Raw genomic sequence first — 25,062 nt, forward strand, 5'->3', positions numbered from 1 at the left:
CACGGTAGTCAGGTGGCTTATGGGTGGAATCGTGACCAACTGATCCAAAACACCAGACTTAGCAGATAGATTGTTATAACCCTTGAGAAGATAATCACTTGACATTATTTTGGGAAGGGTGCCTAATTTGCATAAATCGTAAAAAGCCGCCATGTGTTTATTCCCATATTTTGGGTTGGGTTTTTTTTTGACAAGTATATATTTTTGATTCTACTTACATATCCTTACTTAAATAACACTTTCTAAAGCAAGTGACTGGATAATAATGAGAACATCTGAAAGATCCGAAATAGAACTTGAACAAGTACTTATAAAGTGTATACTTTTCAAAAAACATTCCAAAACAAATATGGGAATAAATTTATTACACGGCAGCTATTTACGATTTAGTCAAATTACACACCCTTCCCAAAATAATTTCAGGTGTCACCCTTCTAAATACCTTCTCTAAGGACATAAACATGTATCTGTGCTTTGTACATGTGCTTTGAACCATTCGGTCACGATCTTGTCAAAATTTGGATTAAAGCAGGCGTGGATCCGGGGGGGGGTCAAACCCCTCCCCAGCTCTGTCAAAAAAATTCATAGAAATTCATTAAAAATAATGCGAACCCCCCCCCCCCCCACCTTGCTCTGACACCCAAAAAATTATACTGGTAATATTGTCCGCCTGTGCACAAAACACGTACAGAGCCAGTTTTGTTAGGGGGTATTTGTACACTATTGTGTAATGTAGTGTCAATAATCGTTGGATTTGAACAGCGCCCCTATTGAAAGCATGGTACGAGCCCACCCTTCCCCCACCCCACCCCACCAAGTGTCCGGAGTAAAATACCTGTCAACATTCACAATTTTTTGGCTGATGAAACCCTCCCCCTTCAAAAATTCCTGGATCCGCCCCTGTTTAAGCCACTTGACTACGGAGAGTTATCGTCATGTTAGGAGGACAATTTCTAACCATTTAGAAATCTCCTATTTAAGTTGAAAGTGTTTTGGGGTGTTTTTTTAAGTGTACCTGCGGGAACATGTCCTACACGCGACGGCATCGAAATCAGGTTTGAGACCAAAAACAAAATGTTCTTAATATTTGTTTCTCTGTTTTCTTAATACCAGCCACTGAGATACATCTTCATCAGGTTAGTTGTTAAGCATCCAACATACGATTTCAGTGGGTAATTTTTCCTTCGAATAGGTAAAAAGAGCAAATAATCCTTTTAATTTATGACAGATTCTTTAAATATTGTAGACTTTTTGTTCTTTCTCCATTAGGTGTCGTCCGACTGTTCCGTCTGTACATCATAAGGCAGTGTAGTTAGTGCCTCGTTCAACAATGCAGACCAGAAGGAGATATCAAGAATGGCGCATTTTCTTACTGATCATTCTGGCGAATGGTGCATTGTGCGATGGTAAGTTCACGTTGATTTGATTCGTCACCGTCATTTTTCTTCCTTTAGTAGAATATTTACTGAAATGTGCCGCTGTTGCGTCCACGGTCAAGGTTGAATAGCGCCCTGTAGAGACGGGTTGGTAGGCCGCACCATGTTGGATGACGCACGAATAAGTGTGTTACTCGAATCTGAATTGCTCTATCTCAGTATGGGGCAAGACTAACCTCGTCCCCAGTGCTTACTTTATTTCCAACCTCGTTTCCAATAGTAAGCCCTTGATAGGAAACTTTCTTCATGCATCCTGATTTTATACCGCATTTTGCTAGTAATGGATACGCCTTCATAACGTCCACGCCTTCTAAAAAAAATACTCCTTTCCTTTCCAATTTGCTCATTATTATTAATTATGTAATGTGATATTGCGTATTGACGGGATAAGATTGTAACATTTTAACTTCGAAAAACAATCGTGTTTTCACAACTCACGCTGCCACGAATTGATTGTGTTTTTACCCCACACACCGCATACAAAAACAAACGCTAATGTGACGCACAGGCAGGCACCAGACTATTCCTCATTTGCAAACGTGTTCAAAAATGTTGTACATTATGTCAGCTCCCAATAGGTACCGGATTGTATCCCTCTGCAACGAGCAAACGCCAAGAAATACATGTCAGATATGACGACCCACGATCAAGGCTCACCATCACCAACTTTTACCTCATCAATTGCAGCCTCAGGCCACGAAAAATATTGCCGCGCCACTTTTGTCCGCTCCAGCGTCACTGATGCATCGTTTGTAGATCTACGACATCTACGACGTTATCTCGGTTGGAGACTACTCGATCACGAATGTCTGCAAGCTTCCTTCCACAGCTCGGACCAACGCTACCGTTACCTATGTTACCTTACCCAGCCATTTATGTGGGCGACTTCAATAGCCACCACGCCATCTGGGGGTACAATAGCAACGGCATCAGTGTCGAATGGCTCACGAAATGGTCCAACCACGCAGACACCCACCTAAGGTGCTGGACATAAACAACACGGGTCTATCAGATCGGTTTGCTGGGTAACGCAGCACTCTCCAGACCTCTGGTGGGTTTTCTCGAAGGATGGATGTCTCCTTCCAGCCAAATGCCCTTCCTGGGTTCCCACGCGTCCATCACATACCCATCGTACGTATGCACAATTGACATCGGAATCTGACTGCCCATCATCAAATCCGTCCAGAAACCAAGATGGAACGTCCGAAAAGCCGACTGGACAAGCTTCACCAGTGACCTGGAGTGAAGCAGGCTATCTCAAAAGCTCCGAAACGTCATATTCCCCACGGCTTCAGTACACCTTGCCTCAATATGATGAAGAATGCCGACAACATCTGACGGAGTACAGTACGTAGATACCGAAAACGCTGAGATCTCCGATAACTCATTCAGACCCTCAATGATGCCAGACGTAGTCGCTGGGCATGGGAAGAAACAACAAGCAGTGTAGACTTCACACATTATACAGCCGCAAAAGCTGAAAACTCTTATACAGCCGCAATAGCTGTAAACTCTTATGCTAACTCGGTGTGGGACAACAGCCAATCCCAACCTCCAGCAGACCCAGCGTCCACCCAAGAAAGAAAGAAATCAAGAAACACTGAGGTCCATCAAGCATGGAAAACGGCTTAAACTCGTATGACCTAGTCTCCCTCATCCTTCACACCACTCGAAGTCACTAGCGCAGTTAGGAATTTGAAAACAAGTAAGGCCGCTGGGTACGACAAGATGTATATAGGGCCTACCCAGAATTCATCAAGAACTTGGGACACCAAGCCATCAACTTGCTAAGCAAATCTCTCACCCGGGTGATCTATGACAAATAGATCCCCAACACGTGGAGAACAGCTGTCATTGCAATACCCAAAGCTGGGAAAGACCCGAAGCTAGCAGCCAGTTAATATAGACCGATCTCGCTCCTCTCCATCTGCTATAAGCTCCTTGAAAGAGTGATTCTCAACCACATCTCTCCACTAATTCTTGTTGACGGTTTTCTCCCCTGATCAAGCAGGATTCAGGAGCGGCCGCAGCACAGCAGATCAGGTGCTTGCACTTACCGCATCGGAATCTGACTGCCCATCATCAAATCCGTCCAGAAACCAAGATGGAACGTCCGAAAAGCCGACTGGACAAGCTTCACCAGTGACCTGGAGTGAAGCAGGCTATCTCAAAAGCTCCGAACACCACCTCAACAAAACGCTCGCAAACCTGTCAGAATACTACCGAGCAAACTACCTGCGAGCGAACCCGTCCAAGACCCAGGTGTGTGTCTTCCACCTCAAGAACAGGGAGGCCAAGAGGGAACTGTGTAGAGTGGAACAATGTGCAGCTAAAACACTGCGAACATCCAGTTTACCTAGGCGTGCAACTCGATCGCACCTTATCCTATAAGCAGCACATCCAGAAGACAATAGGTAAAGTGGGATCTTGAAATGCCATCATCGGGAAGCTCGCAACATCACACTATGGTGCTGACCCCAAAACCGTACAAACAGCAGCTGTTGCCCTCTGCATGTCATCCGCAGAATACGCTTGTCCCGTATGGAGCAGATCAGCTCATGTGAAAAAGCTTGACACCACACTCAACAACACATACCGAAAGATAACAGGCTGCCTGAGACCAACAAAAGTTGAGAAGATATATCATCTCTCTGGGGTCGATCTCTAGACCAAAGGCGCACTAACATCTGCCTAAAGGAACGACTGAAACAGTGCACAGATGGCAGGCACATGCTGTACGGACACCAACCGCCTCACAAGCGCCTTGTATCCCGGCACAGCTTTCTGTATTCTGTCCCACCACCTGAGCAGAATCCCCCACCACCAGTCAAGCCTCTACCCATCAGAGGACTCAACTTGAAGTAGCCAGCGTGGCAATGTCTGAACCGGCTGCGGACCAGAATGGGGCGGTGCAGGGCCAACATGGCAAGATGGGGGTATACCGATAAAGAAGATACCATCTGTGACTGCGGACAGATCCAAACGATGGACCATGTTCTGGAGTGCGGCGGAATAAACTGCACGGACGAGGACCTGACCCTTGTCACTGAGACGGCCATCACAAGCATCCAGAGATGGAGGGACATTATATGATCTATGGAGGAGACACGAACGAACGAACTTACCACATGCATAGAGAACTGCTACCAACGAAAACTGAAACCCTGGTGCGATTTTTCTAGACGTCACTTCAGATACGATAATGTTTGGCATAATAGCCTGTTCACCAAACTGTCTCGCTTGCTGCCTCCCTAGACAGTTCAGATCATAGAGGTTCTCCTTGCAAACAGGCGCTTCGAGGGTACACATGGGCGATAAAACCAGCTCATGGAGAACCCATGCCATAACAACGGACTCCCATGTAAGGATCGACACAGTACTGATCGCCGAGCCTACTGTTCGACTCCTGACATGGACCTCCCAAGCAACTCTTGGACCAAGTTTAACCCGTTCCGCTCTGGCGCTAGACGCCGCATGTCTACTTTCCATAAGTGGAGCAGTAGTGTGTCCCCTCTTAGTACCTGCAATACTGTGAAAACGATAGGAAATATCTGGAAAAGTGCCTTCTTCAGCGATTCTAATGCGGCCTCTCGGCACCTCACCTTGCAGACGACCATTCTTTAGTTTTTCAGAGTATGTTCAAACTAACTAGGTACATGTATAGCTACGAACCAGATATCAACTTTCCGTTCAGCAGCGTGTATTACATCACCGCCTAGCCGCAGGCCGGATACCGCATCAGAATAACGTTAGATCCATGTTATCCAAATACAATGTTTAAACTTCAGGCTTGTGCACATTCTGAATCAATTAATTTATTCTTTTTTCTGTCCCTAGAGCAAAACAACTGCCATTCCTGAAATCAAACTTATTGTTTGGTTTTTACAAGAAACCTAGTATTTTTTCTGATTTTTCATTAACTGTTGTATTTTCTTCCACAGTTCCATGTGGAAAAAGCAACATCACCCTCAGCAACTCAACACAGACTTCTGAAACACTGACTTCGCCTTATTACCCAAACAACTATCCCAACGATGCCCAGTGCATTTGGTTCATCACAGTTGATGAAGGCTCCACAATTGCCTTCCGTTTCTCCGTGTTCAATACGGAGCAAACATACGACACGTTGACCATGGGCAACGGCCACGAGTCCTCCGATGGTGACTCTGTTATTGGTCTTTGGAGCGGTTTCCTGACGAGTCTATCCGTCGTTTCCAATAACCACGCGGCATGGATGAAGTTTACCAGCGATTCTGTGGTAACCAAGATAGGATTCGAGGTAAAGATCACTCAAGAAAGCTATGAAGGTAGGTAGCAACTTGAAAAGATAATGGAATGTCTCCTGAAGTTGTCGTGCAGCTGATTTTACGGAACAGTGCATACATGTAACTTATGTTGCTCGCCGCAGATTAACACAACTAATTACATTTGCGTAATATATCATTACGAATGATTTCATGAAAATTGGTATGCTGTTCAATGTTTTCAATATTTCAAACATCTTGGGCCAGGATGATCGTTGCTTTTAAGACATCGGTCACAAAACAGTTTATACTTCGAGACTTCACGAAATACTTCGAGATTGTGCTAATGTTGAATTAATTAATTTATTCTTTTTCTGTCCCTAGAGCAAAGCCACTGGCATTCCTGTAATTAAATTTATGGTTTGGTTTTACAAGAAACCTTAATCCTTTTTGTAATTTTTCATTGACAGTTTTATTTATCTTCTACAGGTTTTTGCGGAAAAAGTAACATCACTCTTAGCAACTCAACACAGACTTCAGAAACACTGACTTCGCCTTATTACCCAAACAACTATCCCAACAATGCCCGGTGCATTTGGTTCATCACAGTTGATGAAGGCTCCAAGATAGCCTTCCGTTTCTCCGTGTTCAATACGGAGCAAACATACGACACGTTGACTATTGGCAACGGCCACGAGTCCTCCGATGGTGACTCTGTTATTGGTCTTTTTAGCAGTTCCATGACGAGTCTAGCCGTCATTTCCAATAACCACACGGCATGGATGGAGTTTACCAGCGATTCTTTGGTAACTGAGGTCGGATTCGAGGTAAAGATCACTCAAGAAAGATCTGAAGGTAAGTAGAAACTTGAAAAGATAATGTAATGTCTCCTGAAGTTGTTGTGCAGCTGATTTTACGGAACAGTGCATACATGTATATAGCTGTATAAATCTGCGGTGAGCGATATAAGTTATACATTTGCGTAATATATATAGTTGCGAATGATTTCATGAAAATTGGTAGGCTGTTTAACGTTTTAAATAATTTCTAACATCTTGGAAAAGACATCGTCACGAAGCAGTTGTTAAATCAGCTATGCTTGCCATTTTCAAAAAAAAATTGTGGCTTCTTCGGAAGCAGGTGGCCACACTCAAATTTCTGTCAATGATAAAATAATACTTACTCATGTCGTTTAAGCCGTTAATTTTCTTACGTCACATTAACAAGTTGGCAGTGACCAATGAATTGAGACTCTATACAGACTTATAGGCGTAAATAGGTTTTTTTTAAATTGTCCATATTCCAAAGTCATAATTTGTTGTGCAAATTGCAAACTTAAACAACGCACACGAGTTTGCAAAATGTGACGTAAATAAAATGCACAATATGTTGCTTGAGAAGTTGCTGTCTTTTGCAAAGTTTGGAGAATCGATTGCAGATCGTTACCTGTTATTTATTCTGCTCTTTGCTGCATGCAGGTTCTTGTGGACAGGATGAATTTGCATGCCAGGATGAATCCTCTGGCTTGATTTGTTTGGCACGTGACGACACCTGTGATGGTGATGGCTTTACACTGTGCCCAGATGGATCAGATGAATCTAACTGCCGTAAGCATATTTCGGATTCATGAGGCATCATTGCAACTGACTTAAACTCTGTCAAACTTAAAGACATATGTGATCTTTTCAATTTACCCCAAAAGTAGCATGCCGAACTATTATCAAGAAGCTAAAACTTGCTGAAAATAGCCTATGTAATTCTTTTTTATTCCCCTGCCATCTTTGAAACAGATGACATTAAGCGTTATTCAAGCATCACATTATTGTTATCATCACATTAGTTTTAAAGTATCACATGTAAAATATGTTACCCTAGCTAAATCTAAGTTACCCTCTCTTTCAAAAATTAACACATTTTCTATTTCAAAAAAGCATGCTTTTGTGGAATCTTGAATCTTGGCCAATCTTTCGTTCTTCAAATCATGTTCAAATGTACGAGGTAGCTACGAACCAGACATCAACTTTCCGTTCAGCAGCATACAGTACATCACCACCTTGCCGCAGGCCGGATACCGCATCAGAATAACGTTGGATCCATGTTATCCAAAGACAATGTTTAATACTTCAGGCTTGTACACATTCTGAATCAATTAATTTATTCTTTTTTCTGTCCCTAGAGAAAAACAACTGGCATTCCTGAAATCAAACTTATTGTTTGGTTTTTACAAGAAACCTAGTATTTTTTCTGATTTTTCATTAACTGTTGTATTTTCTTCCACAGTTCCATGTGGAAAAAGCAACATCACCCTCAGCAACTCAACACAGACTTCTGAAACACTGACTTCGCCTTATTACCCAAACAACTATCCCAACGATGCCCAGTGCATTTGGTTCATCACAGTTGATGAAGGCTCCACAATTGCCTTCCGTTTCTCCGTGTTCAATACGGAGCAAACATACGACACGTTGACCATTGGCAACGGCCACGAGTCCTCCGATGGTGACTCTGTTATTGGTCTTTGGAGCGGTTTCCTGACGAATCTATCCGTCGTTTCCAATAACCACGCGGCATGGATGAAGTTTACCAGCGATTCTGTGGTAACCAAGATAGGATTCGAGGTAAAGATCACTCAAGAAAGCTATGAAGGTAAGTAGCAACTTGAAAAGATAATGGAATGTCTCCTGAAGTTGTTGTGCAGCTGATTTTACGGAACAGTACATACATGTAACTTATGTTGCTCGCCGCAGATTTACACAACTAATTACATTTGCGTAATATATCATTACGAATGATTTCATGAAAATTGGTATGCTGTTCAATGTTTTCAATATTTCAAACATCTTGGGCAAGGATGATTGTTGCTTTTAAGACATCGGTCACAAAACAGTTTATACTTCGAGACTTCACGAAATACTTCGAGATTGTGCTAATGTTGAATTAATTAATTTATTCTTTTTCTGTCCCTAGAGCAAAGCCACTGGCATTCCTGTAATTAAATTTATGGTTTGGTTACAAGAAACCTTAATCCTTTTTGTAATTTGTCATTGACAGATTTATTTATCTTCTACAGGTTTTTGCGGAAAAAGTAACATCACTCTTATCAACTCAACACAGACTTCAGAAACACTGACTTCGCCTTATTACCCAAACAACTATCCCAACAATGCCCAGTGCATTTGGTTCATCACAGTTGATGAAGGCTCCACGATAGCCTTCAGTTTCTCCGTGTTCAATACGGAGCAAACACACGACGCGTTGACCATTGGCAACGGCCACGAGTCCTCCGATGGTGACTCTGTTATTGGTCTTTGGAGCGGTTTCCTGACAAGTCTATCCGTCGTTTCCAATAACCACGCGGCATGGATGAAGTTTACCAGCGATTCTGTGGTAACCAAGATAGGATTCGAGGTAAAGATCACTCAAGAAAGCTATGAAGGTAAGTAGCAACTTGAAAAGGTAATGGAATGTCTCCTGAAGTTGGTGTGCAGCTGATTTACGGAACAGTGCATACATGTAACTTATGTTGCTCGCCGCAGATTTACACCGCTAATTACATTTGCGTAATATATCATTACGAATGATTTCATGAAAATTGGTATGCTGTTCAATGTTTTCAATATTTCAAACATCTTGGGCAAGGATGATCGTTGCTTTTAAGACATCGGTCACAAAACAGTTTATACTTCGAGACTTCACGAAATACTTCGAGATTGTGCTAATTTTGAATTAATTTATTTATTCTTTTTCTGTCCCTAGAGCAAAGTCACTGGCATTCCTGTAATTAAATGTATGGTTTGGTTTTACATCAAACCTTAATCCTTTTTGTGATTTTTCATTAAGAGTTTTATTTATCTTCTACAGGTTTTTGCGGAAAAAGAAACATCACTCTGAGCAACTCAACACAGACTTCAGAAACACTGACTTCGCCTTATTACCCAAACAACTATCCCAACGATGCCCGGTGCATTTGGTTTATCACAGTTGATGAAGGCTCCACGATAGCCTTCCGTTTCTCCGTGTTCAATACGGAGCGAACATACGACACGTTGACTATTGGCAACGGCCACAAGTCCTCCGATGGTGACTCTGTTATTGGTCTTTTTAGCAGTTCCCTGACGAGTCTAGCCGTCATTTCCAATAACCACACGGCATGGATGAAGTTTACCAGCGATTCTTTGGTAACCGAGGTCGGATTCGAGGTAAAGATCACTCAAGAAAGATCTGAAGGTAGGTAGAAACTCGAAAAGATAATGGAATGTCTCCTGAAGTTGTTGTGCAGCTGATTTAACGGAAGAGTGCATACATGTAATTTACGTCGCTCACCGCAGATGTACACAGCTATATTACATTTGCGTAATATATATAATTGCGAATGATTTCATGAAAATTGGTAGGCTGTTTAACGTTTGAGATATTATTTCAAACATCTTGGAAAAGACATCGCCACGAAGCAGTTGTTATATCAGCTATGCTTGCCATTTTGAGAAAACAATTGTGGCTTCTTCGGAAGCAGGTGGCCACACTCAAATTTCTTTCAATGATAAAATAATACTTACTCATGTCGTTTAAGCCGTTAATTTTCTTACATCACATTAACAAGTTGGCAGTGACCAATGAATTTAGACTCTATACAGACTAATAGGCGTAAATAGGTTTTTTTAATTGTCCATATTCCAGAGTCATTATTTGTTGTGCAAATTGCAAACTTATACAACGCACACGAGTTTGCAAAATGTGACGTAAATGAAATGCACAATATGTTGCTTGATAAGTTGCTGTCTTTTGCAAAGTTTGGAGAATCGATTGCAGATCGTTACCTGTTATTTATTCTGTTTTTTGCTGCATGCAGGTTCTTGTGGACAGGATGAATTTGCATGCCAGGATGAATCCTCTGGCTTGATTTGTTTGGCACGTGACGACACCTGTGATGGTGATGGCTTTACACTGTGCCCAGATGGATCAGATGAATCTAACTGCCGTAAGCATATTTCGGATTCATGAGGCATCATTGCAACTGACTTAAACTCTGTCAAACTTAAAGGCATATGTGATCTTTTCAATTTATCCCAAAAGTAGCATGCCGAACTATTATCAAGAAGCTAAAACTTGCTGAAAATAGCCTATGTAATTCTTTTTTATTCCCCTGCCATCTTTGAAACGGATGACATTAAGCGTTATTCAAGCATCACATTATTGTTATCATCACATTAGTTTTAAAGTAGCACAATGTAAAATATGTTACCCTAGCTAAATCTAAGTTACCCTCTCTTTCAAAAATTAACACATTTTCTATTTCAAAAAAGCATGCTATTGTGGAATCTTGAATCTTTGCCAATTTTTCGTTCTTCAAATCATGTTCAAATGTACGAGGTAGCTACGAACCAGACATCAACTTTTCGTTCAACAGCGTGCAGTACATCACCGCCTTACCGCAGGCCGGATACCGCATCAGAATAACGTTGGATCCATGTTATCCAAAGACAATGTTTAATACTTCAGGCTTGTGCACATTCTGAATCAATTAATTTATTCTTTTTTTCTGTCCCTAGAGCAAAACAACTGGCCTTCCTGAAATCAAACTTATTGTTTGGTTTTTACAAGAAACCTAGTATTTTTTCTGATTTTTTATTAACTGTTGTATTTTCTTCCACAGTTCCATGTGGAAAAAGCAACATCACCCTCAGCAACTCAACACAGACTTCAGAAACACTGACTTCGCCTTATTACCCAAACAACTATCCCAACGATGCCCAGTGCATTTGGTTCATCACAGTTGATGAAGGCTCCACAATTGCCTTCCGTTTCTCCGTGTTCAATACGGAGCAAACATACGACACGTTGACCATTGGCAACGGCCACGAGTCATCCGATGGTGACTCTGGTATTGGTCTTTGGAGCGGTTTCCTGACGAATCTATCCGTCGTTTCCAATAACCACGCGGCATGGATGAAGTTTACCAGCGATTCTGTGGTAACCAAGATAGGATTCGAGGTAAAGATCACTCAAGAAAGCTATGAAGGTAAGTAGCAACTTGAAAAGATAATGGAATGTCTCCTGAAGTTGTTGTGCAGCTGATTATACGGAACAGTGCATACATGTAACTGATGTTGCTCGCCGCAGATTTACACAACTAATTCATTAGCGTAATATATCATTACGAATGATTTCATGAAAATTGGTATGCTGTCTAATGTTTTCAATATTTCAAACATCTTGGGCAAGGATGATCGTTGCTTTTAAGACATCGGTCACAAAACAGTTTATACTTCGAGACTTCACGAAATACTCGAGAATGTGCTAATTTTGAATTAATTAATTTATTCTTTTTCTGTCCCTAGAGCAAAGCCACTGGCATTCCTGAAATTAAATTGATGGTTTGGTTTTACAAGAAACCTTAATCCTTTTTGTAATTTTTCATTGACAGTTTTATTTATCTTCTACAGGTTTTTGCGGAAAAAGAAACATCACTCTTAGCAACTCAACACAGACTTCAGAAACACTGACTTCGCCTTATTACCCAAACAACTATCCCAACAATGCCCGGTGCATTTGGTTCATCACAGTTGATGAAGGCTCCACGATAGCCTTCCGTTTCTCCGTGTTCAATACGGAGCGAACATACGACACGTTGAGCATTGGCAACGGCCACGAGTCCTCCGATGGTGACTCTGGTATTGGTCTTTGGAGCGGTTTCCTGACGAATCTATCCGTCGTTTCCAATAACCACGCGGCATGGATGAAGTTTACCAGCGATTCTGTGGTAACCAAGATAGGATTCGTGGTAAAGATCATTCAAGAAAGCTATGAAGGTAATTAACAACTCGAAAAGATAATGGAATGTCTCCTGAAGTTGGTGTGCAGCTGATTTTACGGAAGAGTGCATACATGTAACTTATGTTGCTCGCCGCAGATTTGCACAACTAATTTGCGTAATATATCATTACGAATGATTTCATGAAAATTGGTATGCTGTTCAATGTTTTCAAATTTCAAACATCTTGGGCAAGGATGATTGTTGCTTTTAGGACATCGGTCACAAAACAGTTTATACTTCGAGACTTCACGAAATACTTCGAGATTGTGCTAATTTTGAATTAATTAATTTATTCTTTTTCTGTACCTAGACCAAAGCCACTGGCATTCCTGAAGTTAAATTTATGGTTTGGTTTTACAAGAAACCTTAATCCTTTTTGTGATTTTTCATTGACAGATTTTTTTATCTTCTACAGGTTTTTGCGGAAAAAGAAACATCACTCTTAACAACTCAACACAGACTTCAGAAACACTGACTTCGCCTTATTACCCAAACAACTATCCCAACAATGCCCGGTGCATTTGGTTCATCACAGTTGATGAAGGCTCCAGGATAGCCTTCCGTTTCTCCTTGTTCAATATGGAGCGAACATACGACACGTTGAGCATTGGCAACGGCCACGAGTATTCCGATGGTGACTCTGTTATTGGTCTTTGGAGCGGTTTCCTGACGAATCTATCCGTCGTTTCCAATAACCACGCGGCATGGATGGAGTTTACCAGCGATTCTGTGGTAACCAAGATAGGATTCGAGGTAAAGATCACTCAAGAAAGCTATGAAGGTAAGTAGCAACTTGAAAAGATAATGGAATGTCTCCTGAAGTTGTTGTGCAGCTGATTTTACGGAACAGTGCATACATGTAACTTATGTTGCTCGCCGCAGATTTACACAATTAATTACATTTGCGTAATATATCATTACGAATGATTTCATGAAAATTGGTATGCTGTTCAATGTTTTCAATATTTCTAACATCTTGGGCAAGGATGATCGTTGCTTTTAAGACATCGGTCACAAAACAGTTTATACTTCGAGACTTCACGAAATACTTCGAGATTGTGCTAATTTTGAATTAATTAATATATTCTTTTTCTGTCCCTAGAGCAAAGTCACTGGCATTCCTGAAATTAAATATATCGTTTGGTTTTACAAGAAACATTAATCTTTTTTGTGATTTTTCATTGACAGTTTTATTTATCTTCTACAGGTTTTTGCGGAAAAAGAAACATCACTCTTAACAACTCAACGCAGACTTCAGAAACACTGACTTCGCCTTATTACCCAAACAACTATCCCAACAATGCCCGGTGCATTTGGTTCATCACAGTTGATGAAGGCTCCACGATAGCCTTCCGTTTCTCCGTGTTCAATACGGAGCGAACATGGGACAAATTGACCATTGGCAACGGCCACGAGTCCTCCGATGGTGACTCTGGTATTGGTCTTTGGAGCGGTTTCCTGACGAATCTATCCGTCGTTTCCAATAACCACGCGGCATGGATGAAGTTTACCAGCGATTCTGTGGTAACCAAGATAGGATTCGAGGTAAAGATCACTCAAGAAAGCTATGAAAGTAAGTAGCAACTTGAAAAGATAATGTAATGTCTCCTGAAGTTGGTGTGCAGCTGATTTTACGGAAGAGTGCATACCTGTAACTTATGTTGCTCGCCGCAGATTTACACAACTAATTACATATGCGTAATTTATCATTACGAATGATTTCATGAAAATTGGTATGCTGTTCAATGTTTTCAATATTTCTAACATCTTGGGCAAGGATGATCGTTGCTTTAAGAAATCGGTCACAAAACAGTTTATACTTCGAGACTTCACGAAATACTTCGAGATTGTGCTTATTTTGAATTAATTAATTTATTCTTTTTCTGTATCTAGAGCAAAGCCACTGGCATTCCTGAAATTAAATTGATGGTTTGATTTTACAAGAAACCTTAATCCTTCTTGTGATTTTTCATTGACAGATTTATTTATCTTCTACAGGTTTTTGCGGAAAAAGAAACATCACTCTTAACAACTCAACACAGACTTTAGAAACACTGGCTTCGCCTTATTACCCAAACAACTATCCCAACAATGCCCGGTGCATTTGGTTCATCACAGTTGATGAAGGCTCCATGATAGCCTTCCGTTTCTCCGTGTTCAATACGGAGCGAACACATGACACGTTGACCATTGGCAACGGCCACGAGTCCTCCGATGGTGACTCTGTTATAGGTTTTTGGAGCGGTTTCCTGACGAATCTATCCGTCGTTTCCAATAACCACGCGGCATGGATGAAGTTTACCAGCAATTCTATGGTAACCAAGATAGGATTCGTGGTAAAGATCACTCAAGAAAGCTATGAAGGTAAGTAGCAACTTGAAAAGATAATGGAATTTTTCCTGAAGTTGTTGTGCAGCTGATTTTATGTTACTCAGTTGCTGGCCGCAGATTTACACAACTAATTACATTTGCGTAATATATCATTACGAATGATTTCATGAAAATTGGTACGCTGTGCCATGTTTTCAATATTGTAAAACATCTGGGGCAAGGATAATCGTTGCTTTTAAGACATCGGTCACAAAACAGTTTATACTTCGAGACTTCACGAAATACTTCGAGATTGTGCTAATTTTGAATTAATTAATTTATTCTTTTTCTGTCCCTAGAGCAAAGTCACTGGCATTCCTGAAATTAAATTGATGATTGGTTTTACAAGAAACCTTAATCCTTTTTGTGATTTTTCATTGACAGTTTTATTTATCTTCTACAGGTTTTTGCGGAAAAAGAAACATCACTCTTAGCAACTCAACACAGACTTCAGAAACACTGACTTCGCCTTATTACCCAAACAACTATCCCAACAATGCCCGGTGCATTTGGTTCATCACAGTTGATGAAGGCTCCACGATAGCCTTCCGTTTCTCTGTGTTCAATACGGAGCGAACATGGGACAAATTGACCATTGGCAACGGCCACGAGTCCTTCGATGATAACTCGGTTATTGGTCTTTTTAGCAGTTTCCTGACGAGTCTAGCTGTCATTTCCAATAACCACACGGCATGGATGGAGTTTACCAGCGACTTTTCGGTAACCGAGATAGGATTCGAGGTAAAGATCACACAAGAAAGACCTGAAGGTAAGTAGCAACTTGAAAAGATAATGTAATGTCTCCTGAAGTTGTTGTGCAGCTGATTTTACGGAACAGTGCATACATTAAACTTATGTCGCTCACCGCAGATTTACACAACTAATTACAATTGCGTAATATATAATTACGAATGATTTCACGAAAATTGGTAGGCTGTTCAACGTTTTAAATATTATTTCAAACATCTTGGACAAGGATGATCGTTGCTTTTAAGACATCTTCACGAAGCAGTTGTTAAAATCAGCTTTGCCTGCCATTTTTGTAACAAAAAATTGTGGCTTCTTCAGAAGCAGGTGGCCACACTCAAATTTCTGTCAAGGATAAAATAATACTTACTCGTGTACGTTTAAGCCGTTAATTTTCTAACGTCACATTAACAAGTTGGCAGTGACCAATGAATTTAGACTCTATACAGACTAATAGGCGTAAATAGGTTTTTTTAATTGTCCATATTCCAAAGTCATAATTTGTTGTGCAAATTCCAAACTTATACAACGCACACGAGTTTGCAAAATGTGACGTAAATGAAATGCACAATATGTTGCTTGATAAGTTGCTGTCTTATGCAAAGTTTGGAGAATCGATTGCAAACGTTACCTGTTATTTATTCTGCTCTTTGCTGCATGCAGGTTCTTGTGGACAGGATGAATTTGCATGCCAGGATGAATCCTCTGGCTTGATTTGTTTGGCACGTGACGACACCTGTGATGGTGATGGCTTTACACTGTGCCCAGATGGATCGGATGAATCTAACTGCCGTAAGCATATTTTGGATTCATGAGGCATCATTGCAACTGACTTAAACTCTGTCAAACTTAAAGGCATATGTGATCTTTCCAATTTATCCCAAAAGTAGCATGCCGAACTATTATCAAGAAGCTAACACTTGCTCGACATAGCCTATGTAATTCGTTTTTATTCCCCTGCCATCTGTGAAACAGATGACATTAAGAGTTATTCAAGCATCACATTATTGTTATCATCACTTTAGTTTTTAAGTATCACAATGTAAAACATGTAACCCTAGCTAAATCTAAGTTACCCTCTCTTTCAAAAATTAACACATTTTCTATTTCAAAAAAGCATGCTTTTGTGGAATCTTGAATCTTTGCCAATCTTTCGTTCTTCAAATCATGTTCAAACTTTCGAGGTAGCTACGAACCAGACATCAACGTTCTGTTCAGCAGCGTACAGTATATCACCGCCTAGTCGCAGGCTGGATACCGCATCAGAATAACGTTGGATCCATGTTATCGAAAGACAATGTTGTATACTTCGGGCTTGTGTACATTCTGATTAAATTTTGTCTTTTTCTGTCCCTTGAGCAAAACCACTGGCATTCCTGAAATTAAACGTATTGTTTGGTTTTACAAGAAACCGAGTATTTTTCTGATTTTTCATTAGGCCTAACTGTTCTATTTTCTTCTGCAGTTCCATGCGGAAAAAGCAACATCACTCTCGGCAACTCAACACAGACTTCAGAAACACTAACTTCGCCTTATTACCCAAAAAACTATCCCAACGATGCCCAGTGCATTTGGTTCATCACAGTTGATGAAGGCTCCACAATTGCCTTCCGTTTCTCCATGTTCAATACGGAGCGAACATGGGACACCTTGACTATTGGCAACGGCCACGAGTCCTCCGATGGTGACTCTGTTATTGGTCTTTTTAGCGGTGTCCTGACGAGTCTAGCCGCCGTTTCCAATAACCACGCGGCATGGATGAAGTTTACCAGCAATTCTTGGGTAACCAAAATCGGATTCAAGGTAAAGATCACTCAAGAAAGCTATGAAGGTAAGTAGCAACTTGAAAAGATAATGTATTGTCTCCTGAAATTGTTGTGCAGCTGATTTTACGGAAGAGTGCATAAATGTAACTTATGTCGCTCACCGCAGATTTACACAACTAATTACCTTTGCGTAATATGTAATTACGAATGATTTCATGAAAATTATAATGCTGTTCAACGTTCAACATCTTGGACAAGGATGATCGTTGCTTTTTAAGACATTGGTCACATAGCAGTTTATACTTCGAGATTGTGCTAATTCTGAATAAATTAATTCATTTTTTCTGTCCCTAGGGCAAAACCACTGGCATTCCTGAAATTAGAGTTATGGTTCGGTTTTACAAGAAACCTTAGTCCTTTTTGTGATTTTTCATTAACAGTTTTATTCATCTTCTACAGGTTATTGCGGCAAAAGAATCATCACTCTCAGCAACTCAACACAGACTTCAGAAACACTGACTTCGCCTTATTACCCAAACAACTATCCCAACAATGCCCGGTGCATTTGGTTCATCACAGTTGATAAAGGCTCCACGATAGCCTTCCGTTTCTCCGTGTTCAATACGGAGCTAACATACGACGCGTTGACCATTGGCAACGGCTACGATTCGTCCGATGTTGACTCCGTAATTGGTCTTTTGAGCAGTTCCCTGCCAAGTCTAGCCGTCGTTTCCAATAACCACACGGCATGGATGAAGTTTACTAGCGATTCTTCGGTAACCGAGATCGGATTCGAGGTAAACATTACTCAAGAAAGATCTGAAGGTAAGTAGCAACTTCAAAAGATAATGGAATGTCTCCTGAAGTTGTGCAGCTGATTTTACGGAACAGTGCATACATGTAACTTATGTTGCTCACCGCAGATTTACACAACTAATTACATTTGCGTAATATATAATTACGAATGATTCCAGAAAATTGGTATGCTGTTCAATGATTTAAATATTATTTCAACATCTTGGACAAGGATGATCGTTACTTTGAAGACATCGGTCACGAAACAGTTTATACTTCGAGATTGTGCTAATTCTGAATAAATTAATTCATTTTTTTCTGTCCCTAGGGCAAAACCACTTGCATTACTGAAATTAGAGTTATGGATCGGTTTTACAAGAAACCTTAGTCCTTTTAGTGATTTTTCATTAACAGTTTTATTCATCTTCTACAGGTTATTGCGGCAAAAGAAACATCACTCTCAGCAACTCAACACAGACTTCAGAAACACTGACTTCGCCTTATTACCCAAACAACTATCCCAACAATGCCCGGTGCATTTGGTTCATCACAGTTGATGAAGGCTCCACGATAGCCTTCCGTTTCTCCGTGTTCAACACGGAGCAAACACACGACACGTTGACCATTGGCAACGGCCATGAGTTCTCCGATGGTTACTCCGTTATTGGTCATTTTAGCAGTTCCCTGACGAATCTAGCCGTCGTTTCCAATAACCACACGGCATGGATGAAGTTTACCAGCGATTATTCGGTAACCGAGGTCGGATTCGAGGTAAAGATCACTCAAGAAAGACCTGAAGGTAAGTAGCAACTTGAAAAGATAATGTAATGTCTCCTGAAGTTGTTGTGCAGCCGATTTTACGGAACAGTACATACATGTAACTTATGTCGCTCACCGCAGATTTACACAACAAATTACATGCGCAATATATATTATTACGAATGATTTCATGAAAATTGGTATACTGTTCAAAGATTTAAATATTATTTCAAACAACTTGGACAATGATGATTTTATTTTTCTTGTACAGGTTTTTGTGGGAAAAGAAACATCACTCTCAACAACTCAACGCAGACTTCAGAAACACTGACTTCGCCTTATTACCCAAACAACTATCCCACCAATGCCCGGTGCATTTGGTTCATCACAGTTGATGAAGGCTCCACGATAGCCTTCCGTTTCTCCGTGTTCAAAACCGAGCACACCTACGACATTGTGTCCATCGGCAACGGCCATGCACCTCTCGATGGTGAATCCATTATTGGTCGTTTTAACGGTTTCCTGACGAGTCTCGCCATCTTTTCCAGTAACCATACAGCCTGGATGGATTTTGCGAGCGATGGTTCAGTAACCAAGATCGGATTTAACGTAACGATTACACAAGAAAGATCTGAAGGTAAGTAGCATGGGTAATGTAATGACTCCTGAAGTTGCGTGCAGCTGACTTTTTTATGGAAAGTGCACGTCAGTTATTAGCTGTTCCCAATTTCAATCATAATCGTTTATTACCGTGTAGTTTCTTTTTCTCGTGTCATGACGCCATGAATATTTGCTGAGGCAGTCACACTATCTCAACACTCCGATAAGGTATGATTCCAGTTATTTGCACATCGCATTATATTTGCCTGGCGATGTGCAATTTCTGATGAATATAAGGTCCAGCAGCCAAGGCTAAAACACATGATGCCCCTTTCGCAAGCGCAGTTTCGTTTCAGGTCTGGCTTGTCATTAAAAACTGTTAATGTTCCGAACTTCCAATCAGCTTAGGCATTGCCAGCGGGGGTAAGGGGGTATTTCCTCCGCACCCCCCCCCCCCCATTTTTGTAAAGACTGCCCGTTTCCATTCTAATGCCCTTTTTCACCAGCGATTACCCCCCCCCCCCCCGCCCTTGTAAAGAGTGCCCTGCTTTTGTTAACAAGTTACTGACTGTGGTCATTACCCAGACCGAATGTTAATTGGCTGAAAAGAAAACACTGATAACCTTTTCCCGTTTTCGTGGGAGAAAACAACTAAATCCAAAGGGGCATTTTTTTACTCACCCTGTACACTGTTACTTCGACTACACAAATTGACAAAGTCAAAGCCAAAATTATGTTGCGTAAGTTGCAGATGCAACGCGAAAGTGTTTGCGAAATGTGATGAAAATAGGTAACTGCTATTGTGTATAGTTTTGGAGAGCAGACTGCAGAACGTTACATGTGATTTATTTTGTTCCTGGCTGCAGTTTCTTGCGGACAAGATGAATCTGTATGCGAGGATGCCTCATCTGGCTTGATTTGTTTGACACGTGACGACACCTGTGACGGCTTTCTTCTGTGTCCAGATGAATTAGATGAATCGAACTGCGGTACGAAGAAATCAGATTCATTAACAATTTCATAACTGACTTCATACAGGATCATTGACAATTATCCAAAAAGTAGCATACGAACTATTATTAATAAAAACTTACTTGGAATAAAGATTGTACTGGTACTAAACAACCGGGGAAACTATTCCGTCTGGCTTGCTTCATTTTAGAAGAAAACAAAAAATGTAGGTGATTTCCAATGATCAGTCAATTAAATGATCATTCGAAATAAAGAGTAACATTAAGTCGTGTTTCGTGATCAAAAGGTTTTGCATGGTTTGTCACTATCTTTTTTTCGAATGGTATACATACATTTGTTAAACACTGAGCTGGAATTTTAACTGGTTAGGTTTTGAACATTCTTCTTTGGATTATTCAAGTGGTATTTTTATTCCACAAGTCAGGTTTGTAACTGGGAGAGACTTCAAGCGACTTGAGGTTCAAAGGCCCTCTGTGCATGATAAAGTCTTATCATATAGAAACATACACTGCAAAAACTGTAGTATTAATTTGACACCATTCGGTATCTATATAGGACAACACCAGTAAATTTAACACCAGATGGTCCTATATAAAGACCAATGGTGTAAATTTAACACTCCAGTTTGTGCATTGTAAAGTTCAGCTATTTGAAACCAAAATATGTTTTGGTTGACCTAGGCACTCCAAAATATCTTTTTAGTTCGGGTCGACTCTAGAATATACCTGTCTGAAAACGGCGTGCACCTTCTTTCGTTTTTTCTTTATCCATTTGTTTGTCCCTTTGTTGGGTTGTTTGTTTCTGTTCTGTTTAGGTCCTTGCAGAAAAGATCAATTTCAGTGCTCCGTGTCGGGACTTTGTATAGATGCTTCCAAACATTGTGACGGGGTGCTTTCGTGCGACGACAACACTGATGAAACTGGCTGCGGTGAGTTTCAAACTCATGTCTTGACTTGGATTTGCTATGTGGATACACGTGAGTTTGAACCCTGACGGGGTTGGTGTTCTTGGGCAAGACAATTTACCTCCACTGATTCACACAAAAGTATAAATGGACATCTACAGGGGTAGAGACCAGATTGCACTGATCTCAAGCTGCTGCAGAAATGGTCTCATGTGGCCTGATAAGCAGGGCTAATAATTGTGAATTATTGGAGACATAGGTATAAGGCATATACAAGTAACACAAATTGCCTTCTTCTTCTTTTTTTACCCAAAAGAGAACAAAGTGAAACATTTTGTTTTTTACCCTACCTGTCTTCCCTTTATTCTGAAAACTATATTTCAAAAAAAAAACTTTTTGTTTCTGTTTAATGTTGTCAAAAATAGAGCACTGCGGTGGAATCTCCACCATCAATGTGACCAACGGCCACTCTTTCGTTCTTCAAATGAACTACGAGCCGGACGACGTCAACTTTCCGTTGGGCCGACATTGCGTGTGGTTCGTCACCGCATCGAAGGGGTATCGCGTTAAGATCACCTTCAGGGACTACATGTTATCGCAAAACAGTGCTTTATTGTTCGGTCACGGGGAAGTGCAGTTTTCGAACATCGAGGCGGTGAGCAGGCATGGCACGTATACCAAGCTGCATATAATTTCAGAGACTAACAATCTGTGGATAGCGCTGGTCATTTCTACTAGCATGACGTCTGCCAATCGTGTGAGCTTGGAAATCGAGGAACTAAGGCCAGTAGGTAAGTTCGATGACTCGAAGATTTGCTCTGTAAATATAAAGTAAAAGTAGAGTCTGGCCGAAACCAATATGGCTATTAAGGGTCGTCTCAATGGGGTTTACCCGATGTTCCCCAATACCTATGTTCCCCAATACCTATGTTCTCCAAAATCTGTAGGTTAGGGTTAGGGTTGGGGTTGGGGAACATACGGGGGAAAAAAGGTATGCACCCGTCTCAGTTCATATTCAGGACGGGTTCCGGACAAGTTGCTGGCAGAAAAATTCACTTCGTCCGGAAAAAAAGCTCTGCATTTTTCCCTGAACATGTTCCGGGGAAATTTTCATTAGTAACTGCTTCACTCACCAAGTCTGATAACTTCACTGCGGGAAGATTTATACCCGATACAATGTCCGCAACTTGTCCGGAGCTCGTTCCGGATATGAATAGAAACTGGACCTATCAAGGTAGCATTTATCTCAAGTTTGACAGGAAATGATTGGGCATATTTCTATCCCCTATAGATGGGATGCAAGTCTAATGCAAATTACTCCCAAGCTAATGCCATTACCCATTTATACTCCTGGGTGGAGAGCTAGAGAGGCTTGTGTGCTTCTACCTGTACATGTAGTAAATTTATTTGTTCTGACAGTTGCCGGAATAAATACTTTTAATTTCGTTGCTTTGTGGTTGTTGGTTTTTTTTCTTCAGAATGTAACGATGCTGAATTTGCTTGCCCATCCGGCCTTGCCTGCATACCACGGAATCAAGTTTGCGATGGTTACCCACAGTGCCCGATGAAAGGGGATGAGTTTGGCTGTGGTTAGTATCTTCAATCTTCACTATTGGCTCACTGGTTGTTTTTAGATTATGTACTGGACTCGGACTCGATTAAAGTGACTTGAGACTCCAACAAGTGACTCAGGACTCAGACCCAGATTCAACATATAATCAAACAATCAATTAGGCCCCAACCCCTGGTGGTTTGACCAATCAATTAAACCCTTTATTATATCCGACATGCGTGTACAAATTCGAACAAGTGTGCACGTGCGTATATGACGCATATGGCTTGAACATGCAGTGCAGCATTTTTGATGTGCATGTGTTACCCATGTAGTTGGGTAGGAAGAAGGCGGGATACCGTATGCCAAGGACACACATGACACATTATAGTTACTACGGGAATGGTCTTAGAATGATATTTGACCCTCAAAACATGGGTTTAGACACCTTACTTGTGTAGTGATGTGCAATATTGGCCGAGATATGCCAAAAACATGGTTTTCCGGTGCCAGCGACACAAATTTGCATATTCCTATGCCACAGATACATATTGCCACTTCCAGAATAGTTTTATTGTGATCTTTGACCCTGAAAACATGGGTTTAAACACCTTTTTCGTTCAGTTATCTGCAATATTGGCTGAGATATAGTAAACAATAGATTTTTATGGCGGCACTAATTTGCATAAAACCAACACAGGTATTGTTTAGAATTTTTAACATAGCAAATCGTTTTCTACGCATATTTTCTGATCTAGAGACGTCAATGAGAAATTGATTTCCAAGGGTGCACGATAACCCCTTCTTCCCACTAAACTAATGGCGCAGTTCGTATGAATGACGGATCTGTACTCGTACTTGAATCGAGGGGCTTACACTGATTTGTGTCCCTTGGCAGGGTCATGCTATGAACATCAGTTCCGGTGTCCAGAAGGTGGTTGCATTGGGTCCCTGTACGAATGCAATGCCATACCTGGCTGTCTAGATCTGTGGGATGAGATGAACTGCTGTAAGTACCTATGTACCAATCCAGGCATGCCAACAAAATACCACGAAGGCCCCATGTAATGGCAAAAGCATTGTGCAAGCTATTGTTAAGATAATCCTTCACAGGGCAGTTGCTGTACTGTATAACTTGCACAATGGTTTCTCCATGGAAGGGGCCCTCCTGTGTGAAAAGTGATCACGCGTGTCCTTATTCGTCCATATATAATAGACCCCAGATAGATTCTGTGCACAAGTACGTACCCCCTCAACGGTAACAAAGGGACAGTTGCGGGAGACCTCTGAGAGGGACTCGAATGCATTGCCACCATATGCTGTTCGTGCACGGGGCATATAACAGAATGTTTAGTGTAGCAATGTTTGTTAAACCGATATTCAACTCTGCAATCCTGCACATTTCGTGGCACAGTCATAACTTATTTGTTTGGTTTTTACCAGAAACTTGGATCCTTTTCCCAATGTTTTCGTCCACTCTTTTCCCGATGTTTTCGTCCACTTATCTTTCACAGTTCCATGCGGAGAAGGCAGCACCATCCTCGACTCAACGCAGACTTCAGCAACACTGACTTCAGTGTACTACCCAAATGACTATCCCAACAATGCACTGTGCATTTGGCTCATCACGGCCGATGTAGGCTCCGCGATAGCCTTCCGATTCTCCGGGTTTAATACCGAGAAAACCTACGACATGGTTTACCATTGGCAACGGCCACGCGCCCTCCAGTACTGACTCCGTCATTGGTAGTTTTAGCAGTTCCCTGACGAGTCTAGCGGTTTTCTCCAACAACCACATAGCCTGGATGAAGTTTACAAGCGATTCTTCAATAACCCGCGTCGGATTCCAGGTAACAATCACACAAGAAAGATCGGAAGGTGAGTTGCAACTTTGATTGATGATGCAATGGGTATTTGGGCAGGCTTTCAAGTATTCGTACGTTTCCCTACTTTTCCGCATGCATAGTTGCGGAAAAGTAGTGCTTAATGCGTTGCTGTTGGTATGTAAAGTTTGGAGAATCGACTACAGAACTTAACATTTTGTAATTCTCTTTGCTTTGTTGCTGCAGTTTCTTGCAGAGAAAATGAATTTGAATGCAAGGA

The 25,062-nt window shown here is 41.1% G+C and overlaps 1 protein-coding gene across 1 annotated transcript; it reads left to right on the forward strand.

Moving 5' to 3' along the window:
- The first annotated feature begins 1,275 nt into the window (after nt 1-1,275).
- Nucleotides 1,276-24,826, forward strand: LOC119724997 (CUB and sushi domain-containing protein 3-like). Its single transcript, XM_038196362.1, has 25 exons — nt 1,276-1,406; nt 5,378-5,743; nt 6,170-6,535; nt 7,159-7,287; nt 7,961-8,326; nt 8,751-9,116; nt 9,542-9,907; nt 10,530-10,658; nt 11,334-11,699; nt 12,124-12,489; nt 12,910-13,275; nt 13,702-14,067; nt 14,493-14,858; nt 15,268-15,633; nt 16,275-16,403; nt 17,077-17,442; nt 17,837-18,202; nt 18,606-18,971; nt 19,203-19,568; nt 20,398-20,520; nt 21,318-21,431; nt 21,833-22,198; nt 22,886-22,996; nt 23,858-23,968; nt 24,474-24,826. The coding sequence occupies exons 1-25, from the start codon at nt 1,331-1,333 to the stop codon at nt 24,692-24,694; spliced, it is 6,999 nt and encodes a 2,332-aa protein (XP_038052290.1). The 5' UTR covers nt 1,276-1,330; the 3' UTR covers nt 24,695-24,826.
- Nucleotides 24,827-25,062: the final 236 nt, after the last annotated feature.

Source organism: Patiria miniata, unplaced genomic scaffold (assembly GCF_015706575.1).
Source record: "Patiria miniata isolate m_02_andy unplaced genomic scaffold, ASM1570657v1 HiC_scaffold_18, whole genome shotgun sequence".
Classification (NCBI taxonomy): Eukaryota; Metazoa; Echinodermata; class Asteroidea; order Valvatida; family Asterinidae; genus Patiria; species Patiria miniata.